This window comes from Ursus americanus, chromosome 3 (genome assembly GCF_024610735.1).
Source record: "Ursus americanus isolate L20-20 chromosome 3, mUrsAme1.1.p, whole genome shotgun sequence".
NCBI classification, from domain to species: Eukaryota; Metazoa; Chordata; class Mammalia; order Carnivora; family Ursidae; genus Ursus; species Ursus americanus.
Window position 1 is genome coordinate 41,542,652 of NC_142129.1, and position 12,150 is coordinate 41,554,801.

At 41.3% G+C, this 12,150-nt stretch overlaps 1 protein-coding gene across 2 annotated transcripts in view; it reads right to left on the reverse strand.

Moving 5' to 3' along the window:
• Positions 1-12,150, reverse strand: part of NPSR1 (neuropeptide S receptor 1) — a 138,851-nt gene that overhangs the window by 41,181 nt on the left and 85,520 nt on the right. Inside the window, exon 3 of one of the 2 annotated variants that reach the window (XM_045793643.2) lies at positions 2,828-2,931. The exons of the other annotated variant lie outside the window; for it this stretch is intronic. Within the exon in view, the coding sequence (XP_045649599.2) occupies positions 2,828-2,931 (104 nt within the window). The remainder of the gene's footprint in view (positions 1-2,827; positions 2,932-12,150) is intronic. 2 annotated transcript variants of the gene reach the window in all.

The following is a 12,150-nucleotide window of genomic DNA, read 5'->3' on the forward strand; positions in this document are numbered from 1 at the left end:
GAATTCACCAGTAAAACCATCTGGGTCTGGTGCTTTCTTTCTTAGAAGATTATGAATTATTAATTCAATCTGTTTCATAGATATAGGCCTATTCAGATCATCTGTTTTTCCTTGTGTGAGATTTGGCAGCTTGTGTCTTTCAAGGATTTGGTCCATTTCAAGTACGTTATCAAACTGGTGGGCATATAGTTCATAATGTTCCTTTATTACCCTTTTAATATCCATGGGATTAGTAGTAATGGCCCCTCTTTCATTTTTGATATCAGCAATTTGTGTCATCCCTCTTCTTTTCTTGTTTAGCCTGGCAAGAATTTTATCAGTTTTATTATCTCTTTGAAGAACCAGTTTATAGTTTCATTGATCTTCACTATTGAATTACTGTTTTCATTTTAGTAATTTGTTCTAATTTTTATCATTTAAGACCTTCTGCTTATTTTAGGTGTATGTTGGTCTGCTTTCCCTAGTTTCCTAAGGTGGAAGGTTAGATTATTAATTTTAGATCTTTTTTCCTTTTCTAATATGAGAATTTAAATGCTATACGTTTCTTCAAAAGCACTGTTTTTACTGTCCTACAAATTATGATAAATTATATTTTCATTTTTTCTTTGACCTACATATTACTTAGAAGCGTGTTGTTTAATCTCTAAAAACATTGAGATTGGCCAGCTATCTTTCTGTTATACATTTTTAGTTTAAATCTAGTTTGGTTTGAGAGCACACTTTGTGCTGTTGCCACTCTGTTACATTGTTACGGTATGTTTTATGGTCCAGTATGTAATTTCTCTTGGTGAATGTTTCCCATGAGTTTGATAAGAATAAGTATTCTGCTTTGTTGGATGAAGTATTGTATAAATGCCAATTAGGTCAATTTGATTGATAATTTAGTTTACTTTAACTGATAGCTATTTGGTTCACCTGTATCCCTGGTTCTAACACTAAGTACTGACATAATTTATTTCTCAGCAATTGCTAGAATATGCAATTGATAGCATTTATCTAAAAGGAAGCAAAAATTTTTGATAAGAAATTAAAATAAGTTTTAAAAAATTACCCCTGAGAAAATACCAGTTCCAGATAGTAAGCAGGGTTCTTTCATATCTACTAAACTTTCAAGACTATGTTCAGGGCACAAAAGAGTTTTAACTGTAACTATTCTCTTTCCATTTTCTGAAGATGGAGTAACTCCATTTCCAAGGTCTGAAAATGATAGAACAAATGAAAATCATAGATGAATATAGATGCATGAATATAGATGTTACAAACTCTACTAACAAATGGAATCTTGTAGGATAAGATTTTCCAAAAAAGCATTGTGCATCTATAAAGCTATAATAATTTAGACTGGAGTATGGGCATAAGAATAGAAATATATTAATGGAAAATAATTTTAAGAGCTCAGAAAAAGAGCACATCAATCCTAACACCAGTTATGAAACAGTTCATTCTTTCTATAATTAGCTGATGTGCCTTAGTCCATATTACATACATATACGATGTATTAATAATACAATATATGTATATGGCACATATGTAATATTTTACACCATATATTTTATGTATATATGTACATATATTTTCATTAATAATTTTTACATTGAAGCATATTCAACAGGCAAAGTGTAAATGTCTTTAATCTAAAAATAGATATTATCAATAACTGAGAAAAAAAGAAGTATCCCAGTTATAAAAAAAATTGAAAAAGAATAATAGGCAATTTAAAGAAGAAGAAATTCAAATGCCAGAAAATATTTTATAAAGTCTAATTTAGGTGGTAATATAAGAAATACAAGTTAAAACAACCAGAGATAATACCTATTTTTCTAACAACCTGTCAACGTTTTTCTTTTTTTTTTTTTTAAGATTTTTATTTATTTATTTGAGAGAGAGAGACAGCCAGCGAGAGAGAGGGAACACAAGCAGGGGGAGCGGGAGAGGAAGAAGCAGGCTCCCAGCAGAGGAGCCTGATGCGGGGCTCGATTCCGGAACGCTGGGATCACGCCCTGAGCCGAAGGCAGACACTTAACGACTGAGCCACCCAGGCGTCCCCATTTTTCAAAAAGAACAGTAGGCCATGTTGTGTTAGTTTGAGGAGGGAAAAAGGGAGGAAAAAAAGAAAAGAAAAGAAAAAAGAAAGAAAAGAAAAAGAATTGACAAATTTTCTGGAGATTGTTTAGACAGGGCTATATATGCTCTGAATGTGTGTGTCCCACCAAAATTCACATGTTGGAATCCTAATCCCCAATGTGATGGTGTTAGGAGGTGAGGCCTTTGGGAGGTGATTAGGTTATGAGAGTAGAGCCCTCATGAATGGGATTAGTACCCTTCTAAAAGAGGCTTGACAGAGTTCCCTTGCTCCTTCTGCCACCTGAGGGTATAATTTGAAGTCTGCAACCTGGAAGAAGGCCCTCAGTCTGACAATTTCTGGCACACTGGTCTTGAACTTCCAGCCTCCAGAAATGTGAGAAATAAATGTTTGTTGTTTCTAAGCCACCTCCTCTGTGGTATTTTTGTTACAAAAGCCTGAACGGACCAAGGCAGGCAGAGTATGTCAAAGGCCTTCACATTGACCCCCAAATTTTACTTAATGCTTGAAATGTGAACATTTATATTCTTACTAATGCTATTTATGTTTTATTTATATATTTATTATTTTAGCAAAAAATAAAAAAATTAAAAAATCTTACAAATTATGTTCGTCCTTCCAATGAGAAGGAAGTGAGCAATTCGTTGTGTAAAGCGCTGGCTTCTGTATTATTTTCCTTGTGAAGAATCCAAGACCTAATTTTGGTGTCAGTTTGTCTCCTCACGTTTGTAACGTGCGACATACCTGCAAATAGCGGACCACTCGGCAAACGAGATCAGGTGCCAGAAAGTCTCCGGTGAATCGCCAAATGATGTCTGTCAAGATGTTAATCAGTCCTGTGAAAGAGTCTAACAAAAACACACAAGTGGTTAATGTTAGTATCTTTCGAATTTCCAGTCTTGCCACAGTAGAAATGAATTCTTGGGGAGATTTTTTCTTTTCTTTTCTTTTCTTTTCTTTTCTTTTCTTTTCTTCTCTTTTTTTCTGATTCATCCGGCGGCCATTAAGGAAAAGTAAGGCAGGGCAGGAGTCCATTGACTTTTATTATCGGATCTTGTTACCATTCAAATGGAGCGGCCTTGGAAGGACTTTGGTAATCATACAGTTGACATTTTAAGTCACAGAAGAGGAAGTTTTAAGGAGGTTAAGATCTCTAGCCAAATAAGGACTGTGTGAGGATCAATGAGGGCAAAATTGAGAAAAGGAACATATTTATCTTCAAGAAATCCCTCAAAATCCTCCTTTTTATATCCATTATTTTACAACGTGGACCCCTTGTTACCTCCTTATCATCAACAACTTTCCCCCACCCCCACCTTAGGCTCCTTTTCTTTCTTTTCCTTTCCCTTTCAACACCTGTCCCCGGAAAAAATCAGGTGCATGATCCATTTAATTAACTTAGTTGGCTAAACTACAGAGGAACTGAGGCCAAGATTTGAGACCAAGGTCAGAGACTTTATGCTCCTGTGGTTATCTTTACTCATTTCTGTAGTTATAGATTGTAAGTTGTGCAGATGTCTATATCAGAAATGGTAACATAAACTATATGTCTTGAAGCTCCCTCTCACCCCTCCATGACTGATACCACTAATTGATCTTGTGACTCAGAACATTTCTCAAAACAGTGCTGGAGGGATTATCTGCTAATTGTTGGATCGGGCTGGGACTTAAAACAGGATAAGTCAGAATTCATTGACTTAGGGTCACTTTCTCGAAACATGGGATATAACACTCTGTCAAGGGCCCAAGAGGCAAGGCAAACTCATTGATAGGGTAGCACTCAGAAGTCTGGAGACAGTGTTGGTCCTTCTTAGGCAAAATGGAAATGTCTGAGTTGACCTGGCAGACAGTAGAAAAAGAGAATAAAAAGGCCAACAGAAGTGGGCATGTTGTAATGGATATGTCATGTGAAGCCAGAAGACACACCAGAGAATTATATTCCATGGAAGGGCTCAGAAGTCACATCATTCATGAAGAATGTACTGGTGAGAGGACCACCAGCATTACAAAGAAGTTCAGTGGTGGCTTCCTACTGTAAGCCAGAGTGGAGAGGCAGTCATAAAGCCAGGTCTTGTACCACGATAGTGAGTGCACTGTGATAGTTCTCCTCGTCCTTCCCCAAAGGAACCTGTGGTCATTTATTTGAGGGACTGTACACTGGGGAAAGAAGAATATACAGACATTTTGAAGACTGTTAGACACAGGGTCTGTGTTGACATGATACTTGGCGACTTGAAGTGTCATTATGGCCCCACTATAAGAGTGGAATCTTATGAGGCCAGGTAACAAATAGAATCCTAGTTGAAGTAGAATGGTTCACTAGATCTGCTGGCCTTTCATTGTTCATTTCCCTAGTCCCTGGGTGTTTAATCTGTATTGACATACTTCGCAGCTGGAATAACTCTGTATCAGGCTCCTCATAGTAGTGGCAGACAGTAAGTCTACTCATTTGGACACCATGATGAATTACTCCTTATTATGGTCAATCTGGCTATTGCTGTATTTGACTGTCTTGTCATTACCACAATGGAGACCAACACTGAGCTCCAATATAACACTATTTCTTAAGAAGACCAATTCTCCACCTTGTGTAAAGTTGACCACAACACGGCAAGGGCCAGCTGTCCATCTTCCCAGTGTATATGTATTCTGGGTATGAGCTTGCCTTCCCTGGCCTCTGAGTTGTAGTCAACACCATTCACCAATCTCTAGAGGACTTCTGGTTGCTCAACTGGAGTGGAATGCCGCACAACATAATAATATCTGATCAGGAGACCCACTTCACGGTGAAGGGGATATAGGCTTGAACCACTGATCAGAGACTCCTCTGTTTATATCACGTAGTGTACCACCCAGAAGCAGCTGTATTCTTGCAGCACTGGGATGGACTATTAAAGGCACAGATAAAGTGCCAACTTAATGGAACTCTGAAAGGATGGAATGCCACCCTTTAAAATGCTGCATATGCATAAAACCAGAGCTTCCTTTATGGTTCACTAATAGGAGGTAGACATACATCTGAGAGCCAAGGGGTAGACACAGGAATGGCCTCACTGTACATCACTCCCAAAGAACCCCTGGGACACATTGTGCACCTCTCTGCTCTGCAGGCTGGAGGTCCTAGCCCCAAAAGGAAGTGCAAACCTGCCGAGGGACATAGCAAGGGTCCCTTTGAACCAAAAGTGATGGCTGCCACATGGACTCCTTTGTCCAGGGAATAGCAGTCAAGAAGAGAAGTCATGACTGTGGCCAAAGTCACTGGCTGTGATCAGCAGATGGCGGTGGAGTTGGGTTTATACAATGAAGAAAGAGAAGAGAATGGGGAGAACACAGGCAATTTACATCTCAGGTTATGACTGACGGCAGTAATTAGTGAACCGGGCTGGGGATGCTGGGCGTAGGGCGGCAGGCCCTCAATGAAGAGTTGTGCAGATCTTTCAGGCTCTCGGGTGCCCTGTCCTGCTGCTGTGGGAGGGTGATGGGGGCTGGAATTAAGTCTTCATTCTTGTCATGAAGACGTGCACCCTGGCTTTGGGCTGTACTAAGACAAAGCAAGTGTCGACTCTGTCCTGGATGACATATGAACTGTACCCTCTAATAAATCGTTCAGATCAAAATTCAAATCTTGCCTTTGTCGAGACACACCGCTAGCCTTTATGAGAGAGGATTGTGGTTTCTGTGCAACTCAGAAAGAGGAGTGGGCAGAACCTTAGTCAGAAGTAAAGGGTATGGGGGCGCCTGGGTGGCACAGCGGTTAAGCATCTGCCTTCGGCTCAGGGCGTGATCCCGGCGTTATGGGATTGAGCCCCACATCAGGCTCCTCCGCTATGAGCCTGCTTCTTCCTCTCCCACTCCCCCTGCTTGTGTTCCCTCTCTCGCTGGCTGTCTCTATCTCTGTTGAATAAATAAATAAAATCTTAAAAAAAAAAAAAAGAAGTCAAGGGTATGTGTTTGGTTGGATTCAGGCTCTCAGAAAGCTGAACAGCTAAACAAAAAAAGAGGCTCCAGTTTCGGAGTAGGCCACTCATCATTCCATTTCCAATAGTTTATTTTTGTTGCTGTGTTTCTGTTAAAGAGAAGTAATGAAAACTGAAAATGACAGTCACTTGGTTAATTACTTGTGTGAACTCTGGAGAATGAGAGCAGAAGAGAGGCCGGCGTCCCGAGTAGGCAGGGCATATCCAGGTGCTCAGAGCACAGTTATCAAATAAATTGTCACTACGGTTCCGAAAAGGCACTTGTGGCTTTGTAAAAATTAAACTTTTATTTAGAGATAATTAAAGACTCACGAGTGGTTGCAGAAATAACACAGTTTTCACGTACGTGTCACCCAGCTTCCCCGCGTGGTGACAATCTTAGCTAATCACAGTTGATTCTGTTGTTCGAAGGAGAGTTATTACTCTTAATCCAGGTTTCTGCACAACACTGAGCATGGTCTTAAGGAATGTTACTAAGCAGTCATTATATCCTTGTTAATATTTTAAATATTTAAAGTATCTTAAGATTTTTTAATCTAACCAGAAACTACGAGATAAGTTCCCCGTTTTATAGATGGGTGACTAAGTGTGATTAGAATCTTCACCACAGTACCTGTGTTTTTTTCTTTTCCTTCCCTTCCCTTCCCTTCCCTTCCCTTCCCTTCCCTTCCCTTCCCTTCCCTTCCCTTCCCTTCCCTTCCCTTCCCTTCCCTCCCCTCCCCTCCCCTCCCCTCCCCTCCCCTCCCCTCCCCTCCCCTTCCCTTCCCTTCCCAATTCTTGTTCTATCTGTTCTCGCATATTCCCCAGACCAATATATAAGCATGATTCTTCTTCCCATCCCCTCATTCCCGGCCCTGGCTGTCCTGAGCTTTCTCTCGGGCCCCCTCTATTTATAGGGCCACTCCACCCATGGAATCTGCCTTTATTCCTTTAGAGAATTGTGATGGTAAGTCTTCCTTTTCTGGATCTTCACTATAAACAGGATAAGCTCCCAGTTTAGCATAAAGACCTTCCACAATCTGGCCTTGCCTACCTCTTGCCGGATGCCCACGTGGGGTTTTTGTATTGAAGGTCGTAGTGATCACGCCTTCGTGTTTCCAGATACGCATTCCCTCTTCTTGAAATTGCCTCACTCCATTATCAGTCTGTTGAATTCTTATTTAGCTTTCAATATCTACCTGCCATGTCCCCTTTTCCAGGAGCTTCCCTTGACCATTCACATGGTAGGGGCTACAACAAGGGCTGTTTGGCCCTCCCAGTCTTATGCCCATCTGTCTCTTCCTTTTTCTCTGTAGGTAACAATGAGACACACATGGGAACAACATCAGAGATTAGAGAAATCTTGTAGCAGTCCTGGGTAGTCAGAGAAGTGCTGAGGAGGTTAGATTTGAGCAGCGTCTTGAGGATTGTGCGTTGTGACCTGATCAATAGAAATCTCGTGAAGCATTTCCTCGCAAGAATCGATTGGAGAAAAATGAGTGGAACGGACTGGAGTTCTTTGGATCTTCTCTTTTGTTGTACATATTCTTTAACTAAAAATAATGGGGAAAATCTCTAAACTTATGTTTCTCTAAATCTAAGTGATTATTTTAACAATTATGTACTCCAGGAAAATTTCTTCCTTCCCCTGGAGCTCAGTCGGAAATAAGCCCGGATCTGGGAGTAGACCAGACTATCACTGGAACGGCCCCAGCGTTTGCGGCTGTCAGGCAGACGCAGCTGTATCTAATCAGTAAAGAGCTATTTAGTTACCTAAGTAATTGAATACATTGCAAATAAACCTTTCTTAAATGGTAATTAACAGGACCTTGGGAACAAAGGATACACTTTAAAGGCTTAATCACCTCCATGCTATTACTCCTGCTTCTTAAAATTCCTTCAGTGAGTGTTCCTAGGAAGCTGCTGAGAGTCAGAAAAGCCAAAACAGGCTCACCGCAGGCTTCATTGCTCCTTTATGAGCCCTCAGAAACCTGAGTGCGGGTTCCCAGTTGGAGCAGGGACATGGGTGGCGCGGGAGAAGTCAAGAATAAGGGGACACCTGAGCTGAACCCTAAAGTGTTAGTAAGGGTGGGACGGGGAAAAGCAGGTCAAAGACATGGATTCTAGGCAGGGCTGACAGCACGAACAGAGCTGTGGTATGAAACAACGTCAAGTTTGTGATTGTCGAAGTTGGAAGTAGGAGCTTCCAAGGGCAAGAAATGGGGCTGAGGAGACAAGAGTTGGACCTTTTAGGGTCTTGAGTGACAGTGAAAGGAGCTTGTGCTTCTTCCTGTGTCCTGTGGAGCTACTGAATGTTGATGTGTTCAAACAACTGCTTCAAATAGATTTCTTTAGTCACTGTGGGGGGATCAATTTCACTGTGGAGGTCCAACGCTGAAATCACACTGTACTTGTTCCGGAACGATGCAAAAGAACGGGAAAGAGGTAAGTGGTACCTGGCGTATGTCAAATAGGAATTGGGATAGAGAGGAGGGTGCAGCTTTGTGATAGACTTTATAAGGTAAAATAAGGAAGACTTGGTGCCTGAGCATTGGATGTTTTAAATGTGAGGTAGAGTGAAAAGTCCTGCCTTGGTTGGGTATTTGTGGTAGATGGTGGTGCCTTTTGAGAATACAGGAGGATAAGCTCATTATATTTGGGTTTTTCTCAGTTTTTGGCAATTCCAAATAAAGCTGCTATGAATATTCATGTATAAGATTTTGTGTGAATGTAAGTTTTCATTTCCCTAGGGTAAATACCCAGGAGTAAGACGGTTGGGCCATCGGATGAGCATATGTTGAACTTCACGAGAAACTACCCGACAGTTTTCCAAAGAGGCTGCACCACTGTGATCCGTACCAAAAATAAATGTCTGAGAGATGCATTCTATCCTTGTCAGCACTTGGTATTGTCAGTATGTTTTCTTTTAGTCGTTGGGCTAGGTGTGTCGTGGTCTCTCATCATGGCTTCCATTTGCATCTTCCCAGTGGTTAATGATGTTGTTGCTGTGATCATCCTTGGCCCCTACGCTTCACATTCCTCTTTGAGGGCTGTGTCAGGGTGGGAGCTGGGGTGTGGAGGCTTTAGTGCTCCAGTCTCTACTTTCATCTGCACCTGCATTCCTGTAACATGGCTGCTGCTTGCTGCTCAGTGCTCGCTTGGCTGGAGGTGGGAGGCCTCTCTTTAGTCCTGGTTCAGCCTTGGTCTTACATCAACCTGTGCACCAGGGCCTTGAGGTTGGGACCTTCTCAGGGTCCCAATTCCTTCCCCACCATGGCACTTGAACTTCTGCCTTATATCTATGGTGGGTCTTGTGGGGGAGAGAGTTTTACGCCCTTCCCCTAGTGGTAGTGACTTTCAGTGGAATTAGTATAGTATCTTGGGCCGGCCATTTTATGTCCCCATCCCCAAGAGTTGAGGGCTTTTTATTGGTTGTCTCTATGTCTTTCCCTGTGCTCTGGGGCAACAGTATTTGGCCCCACAGTGGCCTAAGGTGTTTGTTGAGAGAGGTGACAGAGCAGCAGGGCATGATTTCATGCCTTTCCTGAAGGCATAAACTAAACCTTCACGTATATCTGAACACCATCTTTGTAACAACGCCTTAACTCCGCCATGGTAGAGTGGAAGCAGCCATAGACAACGCTTTAACTGAATGAACATAGCTGTGTCCCAATAATACTTTATAAAAACAGGCTACAGGCTGGATTTGGACTGAGAGCTATAGCTTGCCGACCCCCAATCTACAGAATAAACTGCAAATTGTGACGTTTGGAGCCTTGTTGTCTACCTCTTAGGTCTGATCTTTTCTTGTCCTATGGTAAATTCATACCATAAGAGAAACCCTTTCAACAAGCACTTTAATACTGACAGCTGGTTAATTGATCAAAACGTTGGTTAAAAAAGGAAGCGCACACAAAAACCCATCTTAAAACATTTTAATATAAAACATTACTGTGCATGCATTTATCATTTCTTTAATGTAGGGCCAAGACTTTTATTTGATTTTATGCATCATCTTTCTTCTGTGTGCATAAAATATATCCGTAATGCATCTTTTATGATTTCCAGTTTTGTTTTCTTTAAATTGGAGTGAGAACGTGAGATAGCAGCAAAGCAATCTGAGGCAGAATCTCATTGCAGGGATTTTTATAACCCTCTTCATTCTTTCATAGTTATATTCCCTGTGCTTAATTCTATTGCTTCAGAAAAAAAAAAAAAAAGTCAAGTCTTTCCAAAGAATCCAACTTAATTTTCTCAGAAACAACAACTCTTTAACTTAGTTTATGTTAATTATTTCATTTTAATAATGAGTTCAACTGGCATAAACTGGTTTGGGAACAAACACCTGTGACTCATACAGCCCAGGAAGCGGGAACAGCAATGGATGACTTTTTAGTGACTATCCTGCTAATCATGGGGGCTAGTTAGTCAGGGTGTTGGAAGGAAGACTGGAGAGTGTTGGTTAGCCCAGTAAGGCATGAAGAAGATGCAGCCAAGAGACCTTCTATGGGAATCCTTTACTGTTCCTTGACCATTCCCCGCTGTTCACTCTGCCAGCCCCTTTCTTTCTGTTGCTCCCTTGACTTGGGAGTCCCTTTATGCATCTCTACCTAAGGGATACCCTCTAAGTTTAGTTCAGGGTTACCTCCTTCCTGAAGCCTTTTCTGACTACTGGGATTGGCTGATTGCCTTCTCTGGACCTCTCGCTACCTTCCTATCAAAGTACCTATAACACCTTAACACATTTATTTTTTGTATTTCTTTCTACTTCTGCTAGATTATGAGAGGATAAAGATTATGTTTTATGCACTGTCATGTCTTGGAGCCTCACATCTTATTACATGGTAAGTAAGGGCTTGGAAACTTTCTGTGAAATGAGTGATAACATTGTTACTGCTGTTGGTTAATCGGCTGCTTCAGTAGAGATGGTTCCACAGAGCAGACTGAGCCCCATTAACTGTCTCCTTCAGAGTAGAATGAGGTAATGATTATACGGTCAAGATGCTGGAAGGAGGAATATGATTGGAAATTTTGGTCCCCAACCAGATTTTTTTTTTTTTTTTGGTAAATTTTTTATTTTTTATTTTTTTTAAGAGAAGGAGAGAGATGGAGAGAGGGGCAGAGGGAGAGAAAGAAACTTAAGCAGTCTCCACGCCCAGTGCAGAGCCCAGCACAAGGCTGGATTTTATGTCCCTGAGATCATGACCTGTGCTGAAATCAAGAGTCAGACGCTTAACCTACTGAGCCACCCAGCTGCCTCAATCCCCATGCAGATTTCTAGAAGAGCACTCTAGATTCCGAGCTCTCTGCTAGATTGCAAACTCTTGGTTAGCAGTAGCTGTGCCTTACTCATGTTTACAGCCTCATCCCCTTTCAGGGAGTCTTGCAAGAGACTCAGTGCTTGTAAGATAAAGGAGGAAATGTTGGCGAACTGAACAGATTTGTAAAGTCCTTGAAAACAAGAGGCCACTATTGTAAGATTCACCTCACAGAGAGAACATGATGAAGCACCATTTCTTAGATTCCTACTTGCTCTCAGCTGATGTTCATACTTTCCCATACAGAGCAGAACTAGGGGAATAATGAACACTTGGCAAGCTGAGTAACTTTTTTTTCGGCAAGTGAGTAGCATCCGAACATTTGTCACACTGGATAAGGGGACCATTGAATACAAACAATGTTACGTTGAATACGAATACTACGGTGTTATGGACGAGAGGTGCCCTGGTTTTCTGGAGGACACTCGATAGCAGTGGATAGCAGTGGAATCTCCAGGATATACAATGCTTCCAGCTCAACTCAGTTTCTGTAGTGCTGTTGTTTATTTTGTTTTTAAAGCAAGGGAGGTGATAATTGTTTGGCTGTGGTTGTGCATGAAAACGTTTTTGATATTGCTAAGGGTCCTTTTCTCCCCCTGCCCCCATCTCTTTAGAAGAAGATTTGATGACTTTATGTGAAAAATTGTTTAATGATGGAACTTGCATTGCTCGACCTGATGTCAGGTACTTAACTGCCAAGTAAAATTATTTCTCAAAAAAGTAAGTTCTTGGGTCTCTAAGTTTTAGACTCATTTTACAATACTAATATGATCCTGGCACTGTGCCCTTTGCC